Source organism: Cheilinus undulatus, linkage group 1 (genome assembly GCF_018320785.1).
Source record: "Cheilinus undulatus linkage group 1, ASM1832078v1, whole genome shotgun sequence".
NCBI classification, from domain to species: Eukaryota; Metazoa; Chordata; class Actinopteri; order Labriformes; family Labridae; genus Cheilinus; species Cheilinus undulatus.
The window spans coordinates 48,372,777-48,399,772 of record NC_054865.1 but is presented as its reverse complement, the minus strand read 5'-3'; the positions used below and the strand labels follow the sequence as shown (position 1 = coordinate 48,399,772).

Sequence of the window (26,996 nt, the reverse complement as noted above, 5' to 3'; positions counted from 1 at the left end):
GTATAGACATGGTGAATGTTCTGGGGAATTTGTAGTTGGACATGAAAAGGGCTGTCCATACCCGTTCCCCCTGCAACCTGACAGGGCTTGAGCTTGTCCAGATGTGCAAGCCTTTCCACACAGACTCAGTGCTGTGATTGAAGCCAAAGGTGCATCTACTAAATACTGACTTGAATATTCATGCAGTCACTTATGTTACCTTACATAACTTTGTTTCATTGACATAACTCTAGAAATCTGTTTTCAATTTCATATTGAAGAGTAATTTGGTAGTTTCTTTTTGTCAAAAAAGCTAAAATAAAGCTGACCATGACTGATCTAGAAAAGCGATAAAAGGGTAAAACATCCAAGGGGGTGACTACTTTTATAGACACTGTATATAAAGATAGGGTAGAATGCATTCAAGATTAACAAAATGCAGAATCAGATCAAACAGACTTCTCAACCTATAAGAGAAAGCTCCAGTAGGCCGCACAAGAGGTTCATGAAGTTGATCTGAGCTGTTCTTGAATGTTTAGTCTGATGTAGAGGCAGTAAAAATATCTCAATGTTGGAGTCAGAGCTTCAGCATCTGTCCCAGAGTAAACCCTGCTGAAATTTTATTGATTTCTTTCTGCTTGTTTTCAATTCTGCCTTCATAATTTACTTAGCAAGTGTGCTGTAAATCATCAGAATCATGTTATTATGTAGGAGCTATAAGCAAATTGGTGTAGTAATACTGTAAACAGACTGTGCATCTTAATATTCTGACTAACTGTGAAAGTATTGCAGCTCATAAAGCCTGCAGGGCAAATGTTTAGTCATCCATACAAACAGAGCAGAGGTAAGCTGGTTAATAATTGATTGAACAGTTAGAACTTTTGATGTACTTTCTGCTCTGTACTTGTTCACAGTGTTGACAAATCCACACATGCATCTCCATTTCTGTCTGTAGCAGAAACACGACATGAAAAATACCAGTAACACAAGGATCATGTGTGCCCCTCATAAATATCCCATTAAAGGTCGCATATGTGGGTTTCACACTGCCGTGTTAGATTTTAAGGTGTTGCGTAGGTGTCACAGGTGAGGTGCTAGTGTTCTAGATGACACGTAACAAACACATGCTCCTGATTGAACCTTATTTATAACCCCTTTGCACTGAGTTGAAAAAAGAAGCTTTATAAATGGCAAAAACAAACACAAAGTACAAAGATACAGCTGGAATTTAAAGATCCAATATGTGTATCAATAGCTGGTTTGGACCTTCGCCGCCTCAACCTTGGTCCTGTTCTACTCCAGCTTACTGATGGCCATCGTCCAGGCCTGCGCCAGTCCCATGCCCCATCTTTCCAGGCTGACCCTTCCACGGCACACACAGCCAAAAACGTGCCGAAGATTAGTTGTCCCAAAGGAGTCAAACTGGCACCTCTGGCCACCAGCCAGCATCACAAGAGTACAGTAAGACTGGGATGACTGAAAGACTCTGACTATAGTCTGCATGCTTGGACACTGTTAGTACCACATTGCCATTCCCATTAATGACAAACAGGCAACTAGAACAAAACATTCATAGACCAGGGCAAAGATTATAAACTGAAACCCCAGAGAATGATGATTACTCAAAAAGCGGCTCCAACAGATTCCAGGAACATCATTTGAGATCTCTGTCCAGAAGAGTGCAGTCCTAGGAAAAGCTAAGATACAGTGCAGAACCCTTGAGCTCACAGGTCTCTGGTTGAGGACCCAAGATTGAAGAAGATATAAGACCACCCCACCCCTATGTATCAGGCCAAAACTTTTTTTTTTTTTTTTTGTAACCAGGCTATAAACATGTGCCATGAGGTGTAAGAAAGGGCATTGTAGTTTGGATCCTGATACTTGGCTTTCGTAGGCAGCCTAAATTAAGGAATTTCATTTTTACTTGCTTTTGAAATTGGCTTCATTTTTTGCAATATCGCAGATGTCCAGCTTGGTTGTTGCATGGCAGTCTGTACTCATATCTACATGTTGGATAACCATGTTGGTTACAGGTGCATCTCAAACGATTAAAATGTTGTGTAAAAGTTCATTTTTTCCTGTGATTTAATTCAGAAAGTTACATTTTCATAAATTCTAGATGCATCTCATACCAATTAAAATATTTCAACACTTTTTTAAAATCAAATTTCCGTTTATTGCTGACAAAAAACCCCTATCTCAAGATATTAGAATATCACAAAACATCACTACAAAAAATGATTTATGATACATAAATGTTGACCTTCAGGAAAATTTTGCTCATTTATGAAATCAATAAACTGTTAGAGCTCTATTTGCATAAATTACTGCATCTATGTGAGCTGGCATGGAGCCAATTAGTCTGTGGCACTGCTGTGGTGTTATGAAGCCCGTTGATTATCACTGCTCTCGGGGGTTCAAGTCAGACCAACTGGCCGGCCAATCAAGTGCAGTAATACCATGGTAACCAGTTCCTAAAAACACTTGTTCTGTGCCTCTCTGATCTTCCTCCAGGTCCTGGAATCTTCATCTTCAGATGGAATGCAAAATTTACTTTCATCTGAAAACAGGACTTTGGACCACTGAGCAACGGTCCAGTTCTTTTTCTCCTTAGTCCGCGTGGCATGCTTATGACGTTGTCTGTGGTTCAGGAGTGGTTCGACACTGAGAACACAACACTGTGGTCTATTTCCTGGACCTTTCTGTGTGGTGGCTCTTGATCCTCTGACTCCAGTCTCAGTCCACTCCTTGTAAAGCTCCCATGAGTTCTTCAGTCTGCTTTGTTTGACCATCCTCTGAAGGCTGAGCTCATCCCTGCTGCTTGTGCATCTTTTCTTATTACATGTTTCTCTTCCAGTCAGCGTTCCATTAATAGGCTTTGATACAGCCTCTGAGAACAGCCTGGCCTTGCAGCAGTGACCCTCTGTGGCTTACCCTCCTGGTGAAGGGTTTAAGTGGTTGTCTTCTGGACAGTAGTCAAGTCAGCAGTCTTCCCCATGATTGTGATTGTGTGTACTGAACCAGAATGAAAAAATAAAGGCTCTGGAAACCTTTGTAAATAGGACTTTTCCACAATATTCTAATATTTTAAGGTGCTGGATTTTCTGAAGAAAATTACATGAAGAAAATTAGCCCTTACATGATATTCATATATTTAGAGATACACCTGAAAATGAGACAAAGACAAGGATTTGCAGAGAAAGCTGGTCAGTCACAGTATTCAGGCTTTCTGAGTCCTTTAACCCGGTTAGAGGGAGAAAAGTGTGAAAGAGCAGCAGCAGTGTGCAGCAGAGGTAGAGGAGCTGGTATTTCAAGCAGTGATGAGGAAGTTTTTAAATTCGATGTATGCTCACCAATGCAGGAGCTCCCATCGAGCAGGTAGGAGCCATTGTCATGGAAACCACTTCTGCATTCACAGTGGTACCAGCCAGGCAGATTGACACAGCGGGAGTGGTTGTGGCACTCAATCAAGCCTTCTGCACACTCGTCGATATCTGAGGACACACACAAACACTGAATCAGTATAAATGGTTTTTACTGGCAACAAGAGGGAACCTGAAACTTCACCTCATTTGTGTCTTTTTTGTCTTTTCTTTGATCTGAGCTCGCTGCAACAATGGAGGTGGATTCAATCAGAGCAAACTCCCACAACAACAGCAGAGTGGGTCAGCAGCTGCCCACACCGGACCACCAACATCTCTGCAGCAGCAAGGATCTAAGTCTTTTCCAAATCACACCATTTGATGGTTGTTTCCTTTGTGACTTCTCTATTTCGTCTCCATAATCATTCCACCCTCTGGCTTGTATCCACATGCCCAGCCCACAGGAGTGGGGTTTGTACTCCTCCAGAGAGTGGGTCTTTCTTATCCATAATGCATGATGGGAGTGTGGCTACATGTGTGCACCAGACCTGTGCAAGCATGCTTTTGGTTAAAGCCTGGTCTTCAGTTTTACTTTCAAAAGCTCAGATACAAATGCAGCAAAGAGAAGGCGGTAGTGTGTGACTTTATTTCAAAGCGTATTTGATTTAAAGGTACAACACGTACAATTTTTCAAGTGTAAAAATAGCTAAAATTATGTATTTAAGAGTAATTGCATCACCATAAATATTTTCAACAGTTTTAACAGCAGAAGTCCTTAACCCTTGATTTATAGTTGAACCAGGACGGTCCTTGTCATGACAGACTTTTAAATCCAATCCTTTATTATATAACTGAGCCGCAGACCAGCATGAGTTTATGTCTATCAAAACAAGATATACCAGGATTAAATTCAATTTTGCCGTGCAGGAGGGATTATTTAAGGCCACTTTTCTGTCACTGAGAAATAAGAGCTTTAGAGAAGTGAAGCAGGATTAGAAAGATTTGATTATACTGTGCTTTTTGACAGAATAATGCTACTCTTGCTTTGAATACCAGGTTTCAGAGGTGGAAAAAGTTCATGACTATTGCACTCCAGCAAAAGTAAAGCTACTCTGGTTGAAAGTTACTGAAATAAAAATAAAAGTACTGACCTATATATCTACTCAAGTAAAAGTAAAAGTAATCAATGTAAGGTTTACTTTAAGTACTGACTACTGAGTGTAGTTGAGGAAGTGTCCATTGAAATATGCTGCTAAGAACAACAAGAAAGTAAAACTCCAACCTGGCTGTTCAACAAAGGTGGCCCTCCTCTGGCTAGAACAAAACAGAGGCAATCTCATTGCAAGGCAATGCACGAATGCTCTATGCATCCTGTAGGACAGTGGTACCCAACATAGGATCCAGGCACCCCCAGGGGGTGCCAAAGATCTCAGAGGGGGGTGTGAGACCATGTTTGTTCTGATCTCAAAATTAGATGCAAATATTTATAAAAAATCATGATAAGAAAAAAAGTGTATGATGGCATATTAGGGCCAACCTAAAGATGAAAAAAGAGAGAAACTTTTAATTCATGAAAGACACAAGTCAAAATTCTGGAGATTATGAAGTCCTATATTTACAAGAAAGTAACCTTAGAATTTCAAAGTTTATAAATTTAGAAAATTATGAGAAACAGTTGTAACTTTCAAGTTTAAAAGTCCTAAATTTTGACATAAGAAACTAAAATATTTCAAGTTTTTAAAATTGTAAATTTATAACAGTGTAAAGCACAAAAATCTACACAAAAAAAAAAAAAAAAAAAAAAACACACTGAAACTAGTGGTTGGTTTTTGACTTTGAAAGTTTTAATCTCAAAAAAATCTATTTTTTTGTTCACATACATTTAAGACTTCTAAAGTATATATATATATAAAAAATATTGTAAATCAGGGACTTTTTAAACCTGAGAATTAGCTTATTTATTTATTCTTTTTATAAACTGCTCCTCATTATTACCTTTTTCTAGGGTGGCCTGAAAAAATTTTGTAATGATTTATAGATTAATAATAGATATTTTTTTAAGAAGCAGTGTATGAGTAGTGGGGCCATAAAAAGAAAAAAGGTTGGAAACCACTGCTTTAAAAACACCTAAAGTCAGAAATGGGAACTCTAACTCAATGAATAACTTCACTCATGGTGCAAATGTGTCTCACACCAAAAACAACAACAATCTATGAGCAAAAGATCTGCAACACGGATCACTGTGAACAGGCAACATCCAAACACAACTAAACACATCTAAACACTCTGACCAAGGGCATGATGGGTAAATCTACTCCAGAGATTTGAAATCACAGTGGGCAGAGCTCAGACCAACTAACTCTCAGTGTTGAACTAACACTGGTGGATCAACACTGTCAAATAACTCCAACACTACAAGATCAACACTCAAATAAAATATACTCTTCACAGACAAAAAACTATTTGGCCACACCTGTAAATAACTAAATTCAGACGTTTCAGTCAGACCTGTTGCCACAGGTGTATAAAATCAAGCATCTACCCATGGAGTATTCATTTTTGATACAAAATGGGTCGTTCTGAAGAGCTCAGTGAGTCCAAGCTTGCTACTGTGATGCAAGCCACCTTTGCAATAAAACAGTTAGTGAAATTTCATCCCTGCTGGATATTCCACTGTCAACTGTCAACTAGAAAGTGGAAGCATTTAGAAACAACACCAACTCATCTACAACGCAGAAGACCCTGTGAACTCAAAGAGCAGGGTCATTACTGCTAGAGCGCATGGTGTGTAAAAGTTGCCAACGCTCTGCCGATTCCATATATGATGAGTTCTGAACCTCCACTGGGATTAATGTAAGTACTAAAACTGTGCGGCGGGAGCTTCGTGGAATGGGTTTCTATGGCCGAGCAGCTGCATGCAAGCCTTTCATTACCAATGTCAAGTGTCAGATGGAGTGGTGTAAAACACACCGACATTGGACTGTGGAGCCTTCAGAAACGTGTTCATGAAGGGATAATGTGAAGGGCAATCTCTAGCTTTAGCATAGCAAGACATTTCAGACAATGCAATGCTTCCAACTTGTTGGCAAGAAAAGCTTTCAGTGTGGCTCTTTGTTCTTGTTTTAATAAAGCAAACTGACTCAGTTCTAATAAAACTGCTGCTATACTATAGCTACATCTGAGCTAATCGCTACATCAGTGGCAGCCATTGCTTTTGGCTTCTAGTACTGCAAAACCCTGCAAGGTTATTAGGTTACGGCCTTAAAATACTCCCCATAGCATCTAGTATCATTTACAAAAAGAGTCCACATGTATAAAAGAACAGAAGTGACCTTCTGATCTTATGCTATAAACACTGTGCTGCCCCTCTGTGAAAGTCACAGTTGATACCTTTGGCCTGTCTTAAGAAAAAAACACACATAGTGCACACAGACACACACATTAATCTTTATAGAGATAAAACAGGGGCTGAGCTGGAGCTGTTTAGCAGTGTGTGTTGTGGTTGTGCTGTTAGCCTGCTGTGCTGTAGGTAATCAGACGTGACAGCTGCAGGGAGGCCTGCCCTCTGTCAGCATCTTAGGTCAGAGCTACACCACAAGATTCCCCCGTCTGACATCCCACTGAAACACACTGAGATTAGAGGTGACTGGTGGCTGAGAGCAGCTAACCCTTCACAAAAGAGCAGAGCTCAGTGTGTGTTTGTGTGTGCACCAGGGAACGTACAACCACATGCTGAGGCTGGTTAAACTGTACATTAAAGGTGGAATCTAGTAGTGATGGCAGTCCTTCAGGCTACATTCAGTTGACTATTTTATTCAAATTCTAATCCATTTCATTTGACAGGAATAATCTTACCACATTAATGGTTTAATCCTTATTTAAAGGGACAGTTGATTTGATGGCAGTAACACATCTGAAAAAAGTAGGGGCAGCGCCATGTTTACCATTGTGTACCATGCCCTCTTCTTTAACAACGACAAAAGTCTGAAAAGACTGAGAAGTGAGGAGACCAGCTGATGGTGTTTTAGGAGAGGAATGTTGTCCCATCTTTGTCTGATGTTAGATTCTAGCAGTTCAACAGCCCTGGGTCGTTGCCAGATTTTTCGCTGAATTATGTGCCAAATGTTTTGTATTGGTGAGAGGTCTGGACTGCAGGCCGGCCAGTTCAGAACCGAGACTTCTCTAATGTGAAGGAAGCCATGCTGTTGTGATTGATGCATTATGTGGTTTTGCATTGTCTTGCTGAAATATGCAATGCCTTCCCTGATAGAGAAATTGTCTGGATGGGAGCTTATGTTGCTCTAAAACCTCCCTCTACTTTTCAGCATTGATAGTGCCTTTCCAGATGTGTAAGCAGCCCCCATAGGCACTAATGCAACCCTATACCATTAGAGATGCAGGCTTTTGAAGAGTGCGCTGACAACAAGCTGGGTGGCTCCTCTTCTCTTTGGTCAGCAGAACATGCCACCTGTGTTTTCCTAAAAAGAATTTTCAATTTTGATTAATTTGGCCACAGAACAGTGTTCCACATTGCCGCAGCCCATTTTAAATGAGCTTTGGCCCAGAGAAGATGGTGGCATTTCTGGAACATGTTCACATATGACTTTTCTTTACAGCTTTAACTTGCATCTGTGATTGGCATGGCCAACTGTTATGACAGACAATCATTTCTGGAAGTGTACAGAGGCCATGCTGTCATTTCAAGTGCAGATTCATGCCTGTTTTAAATGCAGTGCCGCCTCAAGGCCTTAAGATCACCAGCATCCAATATAACATTGTCTGAATCTTCTGATAATATTATGGACTGTAGATGGTGGGATACTCAGAGTCTTCACATTTTACACTGAGAATAATTTTTCTAAAATCATCCTGCAATTTCAGGAATTTTTTCGCAGATTGGTGAGCCTCTGCTCAACTTTACTTCTTAGAGCCTGCCTCTCAGGAATGCTCCTTCACACCCAGTCATGTTACTGACCTGTTACCAGTTAACCTATATCATTCCTAAATGCACCTCCAGCTTTGTTCATTGGTACCACTTACTTTTCCAGCCTTTTGTTGCCCTGTCCCTACTTTTTTGAGATGCGTTGCTGCCATTAAATTATAATTGAGCTTACATTTTTCAGTATCAATCAGTAATTGTCTCAGTGTCAACCTCTGATATGTTGTGTATGTTCTAATGTGAACAAAATACAGGTTTCCTAAAAAAATCCCTGAATTCTGTTTTTAGTGATATTTTTCACAGCGCCCCAACCCTGTGGAAATGGGGGAGCATTTTAGAAGTAAGGCTGGATCAGGTTCTTGACAGTAGCAAGCTTTTAGCCACAAGAGATGCTGGTCACTGTGATCCCCTTTTGAGGAAAAAGCTAAGCAGTCCTAACCTGACACGCCAGATGGATTTGTTTCATACATCCATCTGGGAAAGCTTCAATAGGAAATGTGTAAGAAAAAGCAGAGGCTTTGAAAAAACTAGGAGTATGATTGGGTGAACGTTCTGTCTGTCACATCTCTACGGGCCAATAACAACAACAAAATATGTGACGTAGGTGCTATGAAGCTGCACGTGCGCAGCTACTAAGGAATAATGTGAAACATGGCGACTATAGACATGCAAGTACTCAACTTTTGTCGTTTTTGAAAAGAAAACAACTCACTGCTGTTCTTTGTTCTTCTTTTAACAAAGAAATGTCGTCAGGTTCTGATAAAACTGGTGCTTTAGCAGCATCCACGCTAATCTCTTCCTCCATAACTGCACCAGCTCTTGCTGCTGCTTGTTTACATCATGACTGCTGCACCTGAAAGTACTGCCCCTCGTCGCTGGTTGGTCCTGTCACTTTCTAACCGGGCCCAAATGGTTCAGATGGGAGCTTTGCAAGAAGGATTCGCCAGTGGAAAAACACAGAAATGGGCGTATCCATCTGCTTTGCAAGGTTAAAGCAGTCCTAGGTTACAATAGACAGTAGGACCAGCAGACTTCCCCTAATCCTGACATTAGATATTATGTTAAAATGAAAGCTCTCACTGCCTTTAACTAACATGACAGCAACAGAACACTGACTTACAGCTGACAGTGATCCTGATACAATCGTTACCATGTGCTAGCCAAATAATTATCTCTCACCTATACTTGATGACAAAGAATTTCTTGCCCTTAACTTCCAAAACAGCAGCACTATTGATCAAAAACACAGATAATACTACAAACTGCCCATACTTTCTCAGACTTTCATCCTGTTGGAGATGTAGGGAGACAGATTCTCCTCTACTGTAGTTATACAAAAAACATCGCTGAATAAAAGCTCTAAGATTTTAAAAAAGGATTCATGGGTGCTGTATGAAGGTCCAAATTGACAGAATTTACAGTTTACATCTAAATCTCAGTTTTTCTGTGAGGCGATGTTAACATGCATCTTTTTGAAGAAATGGAGAAATAAACTGCCCAGTGTTGCTGCAAAGGTAGTGTTTATTGGTAGATGCTACTGTCTTGAGCTTACATTGCCCCCCAGGCCTCTGAAAGCTGTGATAAGAATCAGAACTGGATTATTATTTTAGTGAAAGAAGAGCAAAGAACGGCACTGAGAGCGTTTCTTGATGGGAAAGATGTTACTCTTCAAGATTATTGGGGTCAAGGTCACAGAGCCTCATGGTCAGCCCTTGTTTATAAGATTTCTATGAACTACATTCCCACTGAAGCCCTTTTTCTTGACCCACTACTGTACTTTCACTGTCTGGTAATCATAAAACTGCAGGCCAGTTGTTCTAGCTCTTAGTAGTTTTAGTCAAACATGTTATCTTAGGTTTATTCAAAAACAAATGATTGAGGTACAACCCACAGAACGTTACTGCATTCAGCTCTGGTAATTAAATCAAAGGTGCATGATGGTTTAAACACTGATAGTCATGTTTTCACCAAAGATAAATTTTTATTGTTAAAGACAAAGAAAACAAGTTCAGCTGAGAGTACTCAAACATGGTGATAAGATCTGATAATACATTGAATTTAACTTGTTTTTAGAGGAACGACAGCAAAGAGAAAATGCATTCAGCATCTCAAATTAGCAATTCAATGAACTAAGATGAACACACTTGCAAAATAATTGTCATGTTTTATTCATTTAACATTTCATGATTGCAAAGCTGTTAGCAATGTGCAAATAAAGGGAAAGCTGAGTGTCTTTATTTGACCCTTCAATATAACACTCAAGAGGTCACCTCACAGAGACGGCTAACAGCTGTACCCGATGTTTTTTTCTTTTGAATACAGAGCTGTCTGTCTCGACAGGGCCCAGCAATAAAAATGCATTATCATTGTTTAAATTACTGTTATCAACACATGCTGGTGGCTCTAATTAAATCCAAATATCACTCTAGATTGATCCTGATTGAGGCAATGTGCTTGGTCCACCATTACCACACCATGCTTTTTACATCTGCCTCCAGAGACTCCTCCAGCTGTTCCACAGTTAAAGTGTCCTGCTTTGATCGGCATTTCTTTACTTGCAATTCAGAAAGTTTGACTGTAAATACCACGAGCTGTGATTTAGTTTTTATAGTGCCTTTTCAAGCTTGTTGTGTCAACAGCTATTCTCTTATTTCTCTGTATAAACATTAAAGCAATGTTAAACCACCAGAACTCTTAGACTGAAGGTTTTTTAAACTAGGGGTCCTGGCCCCAAGGATGTTTCCGGTAGATGCAAGGAGGGTCATGGAAATGTAAGTCAACATCTAATATTATCTTTGACAATTACATTTAGTACACTTCAATCACAAGACACACCCGGGCCTGATTACTGCCTGACCTGCTGAATCCAAAAATCACTTAAATAGAACCTCTCTGACAAAGTGGAGTAAAAGATCCACAAAAGCAACACATCATGGCATCATCGAAAGAAATTCAAGAACAGATGAGAAACAGTCATTGACATCTATCAGTCTGGACAGGGTTACAAAGACATGTCTAGGCTTTTGGACTCCAGAGAACCATGGTGAGAGCTGTTAGCCACAAATGGAGAAAACTTTGAACAGTGATAAATAGGGGTGTGACGAGATCTCGTGCCACGAGATTTCTCGTTGAAGAAAAATCAACCTTGCGAGATCAATACTGCGCAGACACTTGGAGCAGCAGCTCTCCTTACAGAAAACAATACCAAACTGGAAGTTATAAAAGATTAAAAACATGTCCTGGACACTAGAAAACTGTTGGTGAGAGAGCAAATGAGAACGGAGCTGATCCGGTATCCATTAAGATGACCGCTCCAACCACCCCCTCGTGTCCGTTATTTGGGCCGCACATGATCCACCTATGCATCATCATAATGGTGTGAATTGATGAAATCTGAGAATACAGCGTTTATTTAGTTCGTGTATGCGCACAGACTCACTCGTAGTGCCACTATTTGTGACTTTGTAACTTTGAGTCGCGGCTTCTTCATGTCTCCCTCTTGTCTCACCATCTGTCATCACACATCCATCAACTGTTGGCTGTGCGTATCATCAGTCAGAAGCTTAACATGTGTAGCGTAACGGGTCTGCATACTGCAGCAGTAAACTTAGCAAAACTAACTCTGTTTGAGCGCCACAGAGTCCACTGTTAGCTCCAAAAAGCGAAGTGAGAGCTTCAGTTAAATGCACCCTGTTTGTTGTATGACAGCAGACAGAGACACAAACTGTCACCAACGCACACACATTAAAACACACGCTCATCTGTGCGTTGTGTCCAACACTGTTAAAGCTCATATGAGAAAAAAAAACACAAAATGATAAAATAATATATTTCTTTAAATTACAACATGTTATTGACTTAAAGATTTGTTTTGAGTGTTTTAAATATGGATGTCCTTAAAGAGGATGAAAAACAGTTTGATTTTACTGATGCAGCTCTTTATATTTGTCTGTTGTAAACAGTGCTTAAAGTACTGTTAAAATAATCTAAATGCTTTTATTATATATATAATTAAGTATAACACTAAAAATAGTTATTGTAATTGTAGATGAGTGCATAATGTAGTAAATTAAAGATTTTGTAGACTGTTAAAATGAAAGGTTACAGTTTGAGTCAAAGTTAGAAAAAACATACTCTTTGGAAGCACTGATAGCCTATTCAGTACTTAATTCAAACTTTTTTTAAAAAGACCTGAATGCGTTGCAATTATGACTTTCAGTTGTATAATGGACATATTATCCACCCATGTATTTTTTTTTTCAAAATTAAAAAAAAGTGTGAAATCTCGTCTCTTCTCGTGTCTCGTGGTCCCAAATCTTGTCTCGTCTCGTCTCGTGAGATAAGCGTCTCGTCACACCCCTAGTGGCAAACCTTCCCAGGAGTGGCAAGCCTACCACAATGACTCCAAGAGTGCAATGACAAATCATCCAGGAGGTCCAAAAAGAACCCAGAACATCTAAAGACCTGCAGGCCCAACTTGACTCAGTTGAGGTCAGTGTTCATGATTCAACAATAAGAAAAAGACAAGGCGACAATGGCATTAATGGGAGAGTTCTGAGGCCAAAACCACTGCTGACCGAAACGAACACAAAGGCTCATCTCACAAAAAACATCTTGATGATGTCCAAGACTTTTGGGAAAATATCCTGTGGACTGACCAGACAAAAGTTGAACTTTTTAGAAGTTACATCTGGAGCACAATTAACTCAGCATTTCATCAAAAGAACATCATACCAACAATCAAACATGGTGGTGACGGTCTGGGGCTGCTCTGCTGCTTCAGAACCATGATGACTTTCCATAATTAATGGAACCATGAATTCTTCTCTCTATCAGAAAATCCTGAAGGACAATGTCCAGTGTCCATGTATTTCTTTTTCTACTCCGTTTTCCCCTTCTTTTAATGTTTATATGTGCAATAAAAGTAAAAAAATAAACAAAAGAAAAACTTTAGGACTCCAAGTTCTGCTGCAGTTCCTCAGAATGCAGACACATAAGTATCCTGTTTTGCAGAAACAAACCTATATTTCCACATTTACTGTGAAAAAAGAGCTTTGTATGGAAGAGAAGCAATAATAGCCAGTTTGAACATCCGCAGCACACGAACCTCAGGCGACAGTGCTGCCAGCTCTACTAATAACAATAATCTAGCTCTTTCCAAATCTGCCCATAATTTATGAAAAGTGACTCATCCTAAGATGTTTTTAACTGCAACTTCAGAGCGCTGCTGCCACTTTTTTTGTGAGGTACATGAGACACAGCATTTCATCTCTTATAGTGCACAAATGCTCATTTTCTTGTCCCTGTGATTTCAAACATTTATTCTCCAGCTGTTCCTTTTCTCACGTGTCCTTGGCTTTTCCTTATTTACTTCTTTAATTAGATGAAACAAAGCAGTGTATTTTAGTTACATGATTTCTCTTGTTTTGACACTGGAGCAGTAGTTTTAAACCACTGACAAGGACAGTTGTTTCTTGGTGTCTCTAATGCACAATTTCATTTGGTGATTGGGGTTTAAACTTTAACTGGTGAGCAATGTAGGCAGAGTGCATGCACAACAATCCTGACAAGTTGAGGTTTAAAAATCTCAATTAATTCTTTGCATTAACATGGATTTACATGCACCATGTGGTAAGACTTAATCCTAGGTGGGAACTTCATTAAAAAGTGTTATTTTATTCATTTTAGACCTTAACTGCATTGCAACTAATGTGTTAACACTGACAGTCCTATTTGTAATCGCATCAAGACCCTGTGGTGTAAACAGAAGACGGCTTCAACTGGTTAAACTGCATGTACAAGATGCTCCAAAGTAACTGCATCCATATAAAAACTCAAATGCATTCATGAATGAAATATTAAATCCTTCCACCCGTATCCTAACTCTGTTTTTATCTTCATCTCTTTTTCATTCAAATGCTTCAGTCTTTGTTTGGTGCAACGACAGGGCTCATATACAGAGACAAGCGAGCAGCCATGTTCACATTCACATCTACAAGCAATTTCAGATGGGTAGTTGGTAGTTACAGATGATTTTCTTTGTGTTTTGACCTTCCATACACACTTGAATAATGTTCTAGGTGACACACCTTTGAAAAATTCCTCCCAGGATGAAGATTGGTTGGTGACAAAGCTCTGAAAATGACACACTCATTGCAGAGGAACAGCATGGACATTTCCACATCAAGGACACTGCTGCTGTCTCTGAGTGAGGTAGATGTTATAGCAACAAATAAATCCTTAACCAATACCAGGCAATTCCAAGCAATTACTTTGCTGCATCAACCATGGCCACGTCCCATTCTGACCTCCTGATGGCTATCATCCAGGCCAGTGCCAGGCCAGTGCCTTATCTCTCCAGGTGTCTTCCTAGGTGACCCTTCACACTGGGCTCTCCTGTGTACATCAGCATTAAACATACAGTCTTGCCAGTGATAGCCAAAAATGTACACAAAGGAGTACGCCTCTGGCCATGAGTCAGCGTCCAGGCCTCACAAGAGTATAGACAGACTGGCAGGAACAAGGATTGAAAGAGTCTGACTTTTGTCCACATGCTCAGATACCAGCAGCGCCAGACCTTCTTGCTAAGCAAACCCATCGGCACATGCATGAGCCAATGTCTGCTGTTGATCTAAGCCTCCCAGTCAGTGGATTGATGGATTATGCTGCCGAGGTAGGTGAACTGCTCCACAGCTTCTACGCCGTCACCATTCACACCACTGTACTCACCCATGAGAGAAACAAAAAAGTCTCCAGCTGCTCTGAGCCGCTACGCTGTGCTCCAGAGATGGATGCAGTGGACGAGGGAGCCTCCTTGCCACCACAATCATGGCGCAGGCAAAGTATGTGTAAATTCAGGGGTAAGGGTTTTGCACACTGGGTCTGTTGTATTCAGATTTTTTTGGATCCATAAAACTTTACATCCCAACCTTGCACATGCAGTCTGTAATGTTTTAAATACAGTAGAATATGGCAAATGTTTTATACAGAGATAAAAAAAGCAGTCGGGGTAAGTCTGTGGCTCTGTCACTCCTTTAAAACCACACTTGATCTCTCCATCCTGACAAAGAGCTTCATAATGCTCCATCTGTGCCAGGTTGGACAGATGGAGAGCAACTCTTTAGCACAGTCTCTGTTAGGTGGCTGTGAGAACACGTTTGTCCTTATCTGTAACACTTCCATGGTTAATATACACATAATAGGTACATGGGCAAATCACGCTTAGAACAACATGAGATCGATTTTATTTTTTATCATGCTAAAATTTTGGATGGGAAAAATGTACTGAAAATTTCCCAAAACAACTGTGTGAGCCTGGTTTAGGCTTTGGGAGGAAACCAGGGTACCCTGTGCTGCCACGCAGTCTGAGAAAAGATTTGTTCTGAGTCCTGAGATCATCTGCAGCGCCAAATGCAAGCACACAAATATCCAATTTCAGTGACTGTGAACCTCTTTAATGGAGAGCACATGTTATTTAAAACCCCATTCATCACCTGCCTTGTAAGGCCTTTTTATTTAGACGTAATAAAAGCTTATTTCATTCCTACGCAGTCAATAATTCCTGCAGCTCAATAGATGTATAAAGCTTTTGTGTTATCTGAAGAGTGTGTACGAGGGTATGTTCCAGCTTCCTATTCTCTTCCTCTGAGGCAGTGAAGTGGACAGGTGACCTTCCTGCGGCATTATGAACAATAAACATGAGTACACACATGCACAGACTCCATCAATCTTTGTTATAGCAGCAGGAGAGAAAACAGCAATTCCCATTTCCCTCCATTACAATGCAAACGAGAACATTTAGCACTTTCTGCAGGGTTTTTCTTCATCCTGCCTTTAGATTTCTCCCAGCGGAGGGACATGAAGACGTTTTGACAGCCCAAACTAAGAGGAGCTGTGAGGTTTAGCTCAGCGAGGAAACGGGAACTAATCCACACATAAAGTTAAAATAATCCCCGAGCTCTCTGGAGAATCCTCTGGCCCACTGAGCTTTACATAATTACACTTATCTCGGCCCTACTAACCTACTGAAACAGCTATCATGAAAAATGTTACATGGGCTATTTACAGTAATGTGTCCTCAGATAGGATAAAAATGCTACCAGAGTTTGTGTTTGTTGCTACCTGATAGTCTGTGACGAGTAAATGGGCATAAAATTAACAGCCTGTTGGATTAAGGGATCACTACAATGACCACAGACCACAGCTAAGCACTAATGAACACATCTCAGAGCTGCTAATACTACTGATATCATTGCTAATTCTCATTTACCTCTCATGACTGCAAATTTAAAAGAATTTCTGCATGGTTAAATCACTTGTTAAAAATATGATGGAGTTTCTAAGAGGATGAAAGAGATTAGAGCATTTAAAGGATACTGCAGCAAAGCACTCACCAAAGGCAAGATGTTAACTCAAGAGTCATATAACTCTGGCTTTAAGAGTGAGATATGCAGAAAGTGTTCACTAAAATGTCTCCATTAATCTGAAAATAACTTATAAGCTTATCTCAGTCTTGGTCAGAGCACCTCCTGAGATTTTATAAATTAATCATGATTGATATAATTTTGCTTTTTTTTTTTTGTTTTTAACAGAAAAACTCTTTATTGTCAGAGTGAACACAGATTTCTACAAGGTAATATCAATAAAATAAAAACATGTAATTTTAAGTGACTGCATAAACATTCACCCCCTTCAAGTCAGTATTTAGTAGATTCACCTTTGGCTGCAATCACAGCTCTGTCTGTGTGGAAAGATCTTAATCAGGATTGCACATGTGGACACTGCAATTTTCTTTTTGACTGAGGTCTAGGCTTTGACTCTGCCCCTCCAGAACATTCACCTCATTTTCTTTAAACCACTGCTGCCACCACCGTGCTTCAGAGTGGATTGTGTGTTGTTGATGTGCAGTGTTTGGTGAAGAACCCGGACAACAGTTGTTGTATCTAGAATCTCACCCATCTCAGCTGCTGAAGCTTGTAACTCCGTCAGAGTAGTCATAGGTGTCTTGGTAGCCTCTCCCACTAGTCTTCTTCTTGCATGGTCACTCACTTTGTGAGGACAGCCAGATCTAGATTAATGTGCCATGTTCCTCCATTGCTTGGAGTGTTCTTTTGACTGCATGGGGTTACGGTGGCTAGGAACTACTGATCCTCCACTGACTGGACCTTCCAGACACATGATGTCTTTATACTACAATCACTTGAGACACATTCACTGCACTCAGGTGATCCCGCTTTTACTTATTGCACCAACTGGCTGGGCCTCTGTTTAATTAGATCAGTCACTTTAAAAGGGGTGATTATTTATGCAGTCTCTTATTTTACATTACATAGTTTTGTTTAATTAACAGTACTTTGCAGAAATCTGTCTTCAGTTTGACATTGAGATTTTTAAAATAAAAAAGCCAAATTAAATCGACTATGGTTGATTTATAAAATCAATAAAGGGTTAACCAAAGGGGTTGAATACATTTAATAGGCACACTGCTGCCACCAGCGTATTCATCTCAGCTGTTGTTGAAAGTGAGTTTTGGCGGCTTGGTAGTTGTCGGGTTCATTCGGGTTATCTTTTGCCTCACTGGGACTCTAGCTTCTAGCTTTGTGTTGCTGCCATTGCAGATCTTTGAAAAGTGCAATTATGGCGGAAGAGCTTAGCGTGGATGCTGCTGAAGTGCCAGTTCTATTAGACTTGATGAAATTTCTTCGTTAAAAGGAGAACAAAGAACAGCAGTGAGTTGTTTTCTTTTCAAAAGTGACAAAAGTCGTGTACTTACATGTCAATAGTCGCCATGGTTCACGCTATTCCTCGGTAGCTGCACACGCGCAGCTCGATAGCTGCTCCGTCACATATTTTGTTGCTCTGATTTGCCCGTAGAGATGTGACAGACAGAACGTTCATCCAATTACACTCTGAGTTTTTCTCAAAGCCTCTGCCTTTTCTCAAACATTTCCTATTGAAGCTTTCCCAGATGGATGTGTGAAACAAATCCACCCGGCATGTCAGGTTAGTGTTGTACTTCAGACCTCACTATCTGAGACCAAGAGTTCCCCGAGACCAGAGTGCACCAAGACCAAGACAAGACCAAGACTTTTGGGGGTCAAGACCAAGACCGAGACAAGCCGAGACTGAGACAAGACCAAGACCATAAAAATCAATTTTTAAAAAACCATGCCAAGTTTGAACAATTAAAGAGCATTGCTCTTTAATCTTAGTTTTCTTTTTAATACATTTGACAGATAGAAACAAGGTTTCTGCAACTGTTTCAAAGCACAACATGCAAAAATCTCAAATCCTAACAAATTTGTGTCACTAACTTCTTGTAAAAAATTAATCCTTGTATGTATTTAAAACCCACTGACAAGTCCAGAGTTATTTTAAATATCTGAAAATGAGATGTTTATCAAGATTTGTCAGGTGAAGTAAGTGTTCAGAGAGATTTCTGACTATAAATAAGATGGACTGATGTCTGAGTTTTTGCAGGTGTAGCTATTTTTTGTTTTAGCAAGTGCTACTCCTTATCACAATAATGAAGTTGAAGAATAGCAGATCAGTGCTGGTGTCGACCGGTCTTGATGGAAAATCCCGAGTCTGGCCAGTTCGAGACAAGACCAAGACATTCAAAATGCAGTCTTGAGACTGATCGCAGGACCAAGACCTTTCTCGAGTACTGCAACACTACCTCCACACATCTATAGATGTCATTATCTGAACTGCTCTGCTGTTTGTTGTCTTTCTTCTCTATGGACTCAAGCTAATGTGCCAGTCACCTGTGATACTTTATGGCTGAAATAACACAATACAATACAATATGACAAAACTATATTAGATAATTTGATGCAAAACAATACAAGACAAGGTGATAAAATGAGAGATTGTGGGATGTAAGACGAGATGAGACAATATTATGCAACACAACACTGTACAACAATGTGATGTGATGCAATACAATATGATATATTAGGAATAGACAGATGCATTGGTTTAACATCTGTTTGGATGTTCTGAATGGGATGTTAACACCAATAAAAAACGGTGTCGGTTTGCTTATTGGCTAAATTGTTATTTTTAATATCTAGTTTTCACAACTGGTGCATCCCCACACATTATGAGTGCTGTATACCTCTGCCTCCACAGAAGCCTAAAACTAACTTAAACAAATAATAAAGCTGAGCCCAGTCTTCTTGGAAGCTGCTCATGTTCGTTACATCTTGTTTGGCACTGTTACATGATGAACTTGGCAGTGAAAGGCTGGTACGTATGCGGCAGTTTGGCTGCACATCAAAACTCTGATTCATGCTGTACCATCACTGCTGTTACTGTCTATGTTCTAACATATACTGAAGAGTCTCACTGAGGGAAACTTGTGCCAGTTTGTGTTGACATCTAACCCTACCACATGCTCAGCTGTGCAGTATTGAGCATACATGGGCAACTTTGACAGAGACTTTATTTCACGCTGAGTTCATCACTGGGCCAACTGTTCTGTTTTTGATCCTTTGGAGAAAAATATCTCAGAAAAAAAATCCCCAGGATCTAACAGCTGATGTGTGGCTGCAAGGCAAGCCCACCTGAGAAACAGAGGATACCTAAAAGAACAGATCAACGTGGGAGAAGATCGACTTAGTTCCCATCGGCTTTATATTTAGATGCTCTTAACCTCCCATAGAGCTACACATGAACCTCAGGGGAGGGAAACTGGTGGAGCAGTGATGTGGTTTATTACACAGGAGAGACCAGCAGCAGGGAGGAAGGGGGGATGGAAGAGGGAGACGGGAGATGGAGACAAGTGAACAGGAGATACAAAAACAGACAGACAGGCAGACGGAGAAAGAAAGAGTGACAGATGTAGAGGTAGGTTGAAAGAAAAACACAGAGAACATGTCACACATGAAGTTAAAACAAGAAGCTTCTGTAGAGCTCGTAAAAGATGCCTCTGGCAAGTCTTCAGCTGTAACTCAACATCCTCAACAGAACTGTAGGACATGGAGGAAGCAGTTGTAAGCCAAGAACTTCAGTGTTACTGCCTTATACTGACAAAACAGCCAGTATGTTTAGTCCATGTATTAGAGTGAGAATGGCTTTAAATGTGCAAGCTCAATTCCCAAAAAGTTGGGATGTTGTGTCAAATGTAAATGAAAACAAAATACAGTGATTTGCAGATTCTTTTCAACCGATATCTAATGGAATTCAGCACAAAGACAAGACATTTCATTTTGAAACTGATACACTTTTATGAAAATATACACTCCCTCTGACTTTGATGCATGCAACTCATTTCCAAAAAGTTGGGACAGGGGCATGTTTACTCCATCTATTCACAAACACAGGTGCTAACAGCCAAGCACAGTTAAAGGGCCCCCCATAGAAGACTGAAAGGTAGAGGCCCTGGGCAGCAGACCCAGCTGGCCAGTCCATTGAAATGCCTTCAATTAGGACCCATCACCTTCTCCTTAACAAACACACCTGACCTAAAGTTCAGAATGTTTTCCATTTATAACACTGTGTTTATGATGTTTTTGATTGAAATAGCTTTTGATTTCAGTAAATATGACCTCCTAATGCTGCAAATTCAATGAATAACCATTTTCAGTTCATTACAACCTATAAAATCTTTTAAAACTCTGTTTGGCATAATGATGAGGAACAGTGCATTTTGAGGTTTTATTTTTTTTTTTCAAATAATGGTTATCATTATGAAGTTTGTTCAAAACATTTGAATTATGCTTTAATGGCTGATGACATGAAAAATATTCTGACTGTCATTTGCATAAATATTTAGGAAAATAAGAGAAAAATGTCATTTGCATAACAATGTGGAAAGCGGAGTAATTATCAAGATTAAAATTTAAAAAGTTCTGAAATATTTTACTCTGTATGAAATGAATCTAGTATTGCAGAGCAATGCAGACACTACACAAGTATGGAGCTGTCACAATGACATACACTTATGAAGCCTCAAACACCTGGATTACTTAGCTTCTCTCTATAATATTCTATTTACTGGTTGTTCTAGTTATTGAAGCACATGCAGTTTCAGTACTAAAAAACAGAGGATTGTGTTCCTATAATATCTGTATCATTTCTCATAAATGCATGGAACCAAATAGATATAATAATAATAATAATAATAATAATAATAATAATAATACATTTTATTATAAGGGTGCCTTTCATGACACTCATGGTCACCTTACAAAAGTGCAAATAGATATGGCTCAGTTATAAACATACAGTATGAAAGAGAACAGTTTCTGCAAATGAAATCTGCATGCAGAGAGAAATAATCTGACATCAAGAGACAGACACAGATTTTGACACAGTAAGACAGAGGGATTTTGCTCTGCATCACATCTGCAGCCGCCTCAGGCAGCAGCCGGAGGGTTCCAGGGAGGAGCCTCATTAGTGAGATGGTGTGCTCGATCAAATTTCCCTCCTTATCTGCTTCACACTTAAGCACTTTTCCTTTTCCTCCTTTTAGCCCCTTTAAAAGGTTTAAAGATATTCAACAGGATCATTTTTACAGAGGTAATGCAGCGATTATAATCCTATCCTGCATTTTGAAAGGCATCAAAGTTTAATGTAAAGACATATTTATATTGTCTGCTCCAACTAAAGGCAGTGAAATGTAATGTTGGCTTAAAGATTATTTCCAGATATCAAAACAGTGAACTATTAATAAATTGATTAATATTTGCAGTGGTTCATTAGTTAATTGCTGACTCCCATTAAATGTGTTGTATGCCGATTGCAACTGATAGTCTCAACACTTCAAATGCGTAGGCATGAACATGTATGTAGAGAAAAGCTGGGTCCAAATAATCTATAGACAATACACAGCTTCCAATAAATTAGCTAATAGCATTCAGAAAAGATTGCCTTCCTGGATATTTGATTAAGTTAACTGTTTATCTGGTTTAATTTCATGCCCAAACAAAGAAATTGGTGACTGAGTCTTTGGCCAGTTTCAGAGGCAGAAGTCTGGTCAATTAAAAACATTAACTGTCAAAATGAGGTTTTCCTGGTAAAATAAGAGTTAAAAAAAATCATCAGAACTGCAAATACCTGAGCAGTATCAACACCGATGCAGCCAACAAGACATTGACAGGCCAACGCCAAGCAGAGTTGTTGTGGACTTCGATAAGTGGGTGCATCTACCTATGACCAATACTCAGATGAAGTAGAACCAAATTAAATGCAGAATCAGGTCATGCAGAATGGCATGGACCACTTTGGGCTAATGATGAGAGCACTATCCCTCGTAGCTGGGTGTTCATGCTTGGGGCGTACTGGCTAACCAGCAGCAGTGTGGAAAGAGTGATCGATGAGAGTAGGACTGGACTTAACTATCTACAGTGGACGCTTTGTCTTCGGGACTGCTCTAAATAATTGGATTTTAGTGTTTGAGTTGAGGTTACAGTTGAGATCATCAGTTTATGAGGACAACTGAGGGTAAGACTCAATTTTCATTTGTAGCGCGGCGGGTTAACGTATTGTCTAGTCATTGAAGCACTGGTTAGTTATTTGTTCAGATTCCTTGGTGTTTTCAGTGGTGGATGGTATTTAGCTGTTGTAAGCTGCTAAGTTATGGTAGCAGCTAATATGCTGCTGGAACTAATACAAGTTAAACATAGGTGTTTATTGTGCCACTGACTGCATGCGTGTAAGGAAAATCTCATTGCTATCATTATTTTTTATTGTAACAACTTACACAAAGACAAACAAACATATTTCTGCAGTCATTTCATGGCCGTTATGTGTAATATATGTGTCAAGCTGATTCTAATATTAGGGTAACAATTACTCTGGTTTACTCTCTGTTTGCTTTCTATTGTCCTGTTTTGTGCATACTTGAAGCAGAGTTTCTGATGTATGCTTTCTGCTGCTGTTAAATCCAGGTTATTGGTCACATATGGCTCTCTAACTGCTGCTCCTTCACATTAATAGGAGCTTAGTGGTCTGCATTGGACCAGGAAGTCTCCTGGGCACCTCCCTTTGGAGGTCTTCTGGGGTAGATTTAGAATGTGCTGGAGGGATTATATATCCTGTCTGGTCTTTGAATGCCTCGGGATCCCCCAGAAGGAGATGGAAAGTTTCCCTGTGAAGAAGAATGTCTGGCTTGACTTCCTTAGCCCGCTGCCATCGCGACTCGGCCCCAAATAAGTGGAAAAGAGAAAAGGCTGTTTTTTAAAAGAAGGGCAAGATCATGGCCTTGTCTTTTAAATGTTTGACCTCCATAATCTAAAGAGATCATCTTTTAGCCTTCTAGAGATATCATGTACAATGACCAGGATGGATGGTTGACCTGATGGGCAGCCAAACAACTGTGACCTTAGCTATCATCAATGCAGAAGTGTAAAATTTGATCTATACTTATACTGATGGGAGCTTGAGACAGAATAGTGGCTACCAAAAATATATATTCAGGTAGTCAAGTAGCTCCAAAAGCATGCAATCACTGCTGCATATGCAACAGAACGTACACCTAATAAAATCAGAGGAAATCGTGGCAGCATTTATATAAATAAATGCTGTATGCACAGATATTGTTTGTGTAGCCTTAATGTGTCTCAAGTGATTTTAGTATGAAGACACCTGTGTCTGGAAGGTCCAGCTGCTGATTAATCAGTATTCCTGGCTACCATTACACCATGAAGACAAAAGAACGCTCAAAGCATCTGAGAGAAAAGGTCATTTAAAAGTGTAAATCAGGGGATGGCTAAAAAATCCAAGGCACTGAACATCCCTAGAATTCAGTTAAACCCATCATCAAGAAATGGAGGAATACTGGACATGAATCTGCCTGGATCAGGCCATCCTCACTTACAGTGACTGTGCAAGAAGGAAACTAGTAAGAGAGACTACCAAGTACCGAACTCAAATGTGTATCTTTGTCCGTTTCTCTTTGACGAGGTCAAGTCCTGAAATTGATAAAATAGATATGGAGGTAGAAGATTTTATGTAACCTAGTAATGGTTACAGAAGATGGCAGAGCATGACAAAAGTTACTTCCTGGTTAGGGCTTGGCTTGTGTGTGATATTAAGTGACCATTCCTCCAGTGTCACTTCTGAAACTCTCTAAATCCAACATGTCACCCCCTTTCAGCTCCTCTGTCCTTAAGCAGACAGGTGAGGGGTTGGCTGAGGGTCAGTCGTAGATCTTTAAAGGTCTTACCTGTCTCACAGCGGCGTCCTGTAAACCCTGAAGGACAGACACACGTGTTGGGGGACACACAGGTCCCTCCGCTCCTGCATCCCTCCTCACAGAACGCTAGAAAGAGAAGCGAAAACGTATTAGTTCAATTTCTCCTCATATCCAAATATCACAGCTGAGACAGAAACACAGAAAAAGCATTGAACTTCTGTTGCTGAAGGTTTTTGTAAAGTCCTCACGATGTACAAAGTGTTTCCCCTGACAATGTTTTAAAAGCAGTTTAACAGTTCTGGGAGGAAACTGTGGCTTTTTTGTCATCCACATGGGTTTATAAATGGTGTTTTTATGTTTCTTTATGTGTGTGTGTGGGTGTGTGGAGCACCGCGGAGGAACCTGATAAAATATTTTCACAAGATTTGAAACGGGGAAATTGTGCAATGAAAAGAGGCACTTCACTAAAAAGGGAAAGCAGCCTTTTTATTACCGAGATCACCTCATACACAGCTCACAACTATAACCTGAGCTCCTCCGGTTCATTTTTCAGCTTTATTGAATTTGCCTGGTGGGAAATTTGTCACTTGAAAAGCTGTAAGATGCAGGAGATAGAAAATGTGGTTAAAAATGTTCTTCAGAAGAGATTGGCAACAGTGTTGATTCATTATACCTATCACTGCTTTCAAATTGAAACCAACCATTAAATGTGTTCAGTGTGACAGAGTCACATAGCAAAAAAATAAAAGTTGCCCTGTCAAGCCCATCAAGTATGCCACCATGGTTGGTGGCTCTGTGCTTCAAACTCTAAGCTGCAAAACCCAAACTAATAAGAAAAACAACTGACACTTACTACATACATTTTTTGAGTAATATTATCTCAAACAAAAATCATGTGTTCAGTAGAAAGTACTTTGCCATTCTAAGTTGGATTAGATTGATTTTACAATTACAAGCCCAGCTCCAAAAAAGTTGGTGTGCTGTATAAAATGTAAATAGAAACAGAATGCAATGATTTGCAAATCTGACAAATCTCATCTTTTATTCACAATAAAAAATAAACAACATATCAGTTGTTCATGAGGTTCACCAACCTGCAAAAACTGTCTAAAAACTGCATAAAAATTTCAGTAAAATGTTCCTTAACGTAAAAATGCAAAGACTTTGCATTCCCCACTATGTACAATACATAATATCATCTAAAGATTCAGATAATCTGGAGAACAAGGCACAAGGGGACAAGGCATAAGGTAGATATTTGATGCTCATGATCTTCAGGCCCTCAGGTGATGCTGTATTAAAACAGGCATGGCTCTGCACTGGAAATTAAAACATGGGCTCGATACACCTCCAGAAATCATTGTCCGTCAACATAGTTTGCTGTGGCATCCACAAATGCAGGTTAAATCTATCATGCAAAGAGGAAGTCATATGTGGAGTCAAAAACGGAAAACTGTTCTGTGGTGAGATGAATTAAAATTTGGAATTCTCTTCAGAAACCATGAATGCCATTTCCCTAAGCAGAAGAGGAGAGGGGCCTTGCAGCTTATCAGTTCAAAAGCCTGCATCTCTGGTGATATGGGGTTGCATGAGTGCCTATGGTGTGGGCAGCTTACACATCTGAAAGGGCACTATCAATCATTGCATGAGCTCAGGAACACTTCCAGAAATCACTGTCTGTCAGCACAATTTGGAGTGCCATCCACAAATGCAAGTTAAAGCTGTATCACGCAAAGAAGAAGTCATCTGTGGACATGCTCCAGAAACGCCAAAACTTTTGTGGTCCAAAGCTTAATTAAAATGGATGGAGGCAAAATGGAAAACTGTTCCGTCAAGGATGAACCAAAATTTGGAATTCTCTTTCGCAACCATGGATTCCGTATCCCTAAGACGAAGGAGGAGGGGGACCATACAGCTTATAAATTCCAAAATCTGCAACTCTGATGGTATGGGATCTCAATAGTGCCACTGGTGTGGGCAGCTTACACATCTGAAAAGGCACTATCAATCATTGCATGAGCTCAGGAACTCTTCCAGAAATCATAGCCTGTCAACACAATTTGCCGTGCCATCCACAAATGCAAGTTAGAGCTGTAGCATCCAGAGAAGAAGTCATATGTGAACATGGTCCAGAAACACTGCCATCTTTTCTGGTCCAAAGCTCATTTAAAATTGAGTGAAGTAAAATGTAAAACTGTTTTGCGGTCAGATGAATCAAATGTTGAAATTCTCTTTGGAAACCATGGATGCCGTGTCCTGCAGATGAAAGAGGAGAAAAACCATACAGCTTGTTATCAGCGCACAGTTCAAAAGCCTGCATCTCTGATGGTATGATGTTGCATGAGTGCCTATGGCGTGAGCAGCTTATACATCTAAATCTCTTAGGGATGACTGAATTTTTTCAGCAAGACAATGCTAAACCACATACCGCATCCAACACAACAGCATGGCTTTACAATAGAAGAGCCTGGGTGCTGAACTGACCTGATTGCAGTTCAGACCTTTAAACATAAAACATTTGGCACATCTTAAAAAAAAAAAATACAGCAAAGAAGAGTCAGGACTGTTGAGCAGC

The 26,996-nt window shown here is 39.9% G+C and overlaps 1 protein-coding gene across 1 annotated transcript in view; it reads right to left on the bottom strand.

The window, feature by feature from the left end:
- LOC121512191 (protein kinase C-binding protein NELL1-like) overlaps positions 1-26,996 on the bottom strand; it is a 419,636-nt gene that overhangs the window by 34,907 nt on the left and 357,733 nt on the right. Inside the window, exons 15-16 of the mRNA XM_041791349.1 lie at positions 24,452-24,547; positions 3,333-3,473 (exon numbers count right to left, since the gene is read on the bottom strand). Of these exons, the coding sequence (XP_041647283.1) occupies positions 3,333-3,473; positions 24,452-24,547 (237 nt within the window). The remainder of the gene's footprint in view (positions 1-3,332; positions 3,474-24,451; positions 24,548-26,996) is intronic.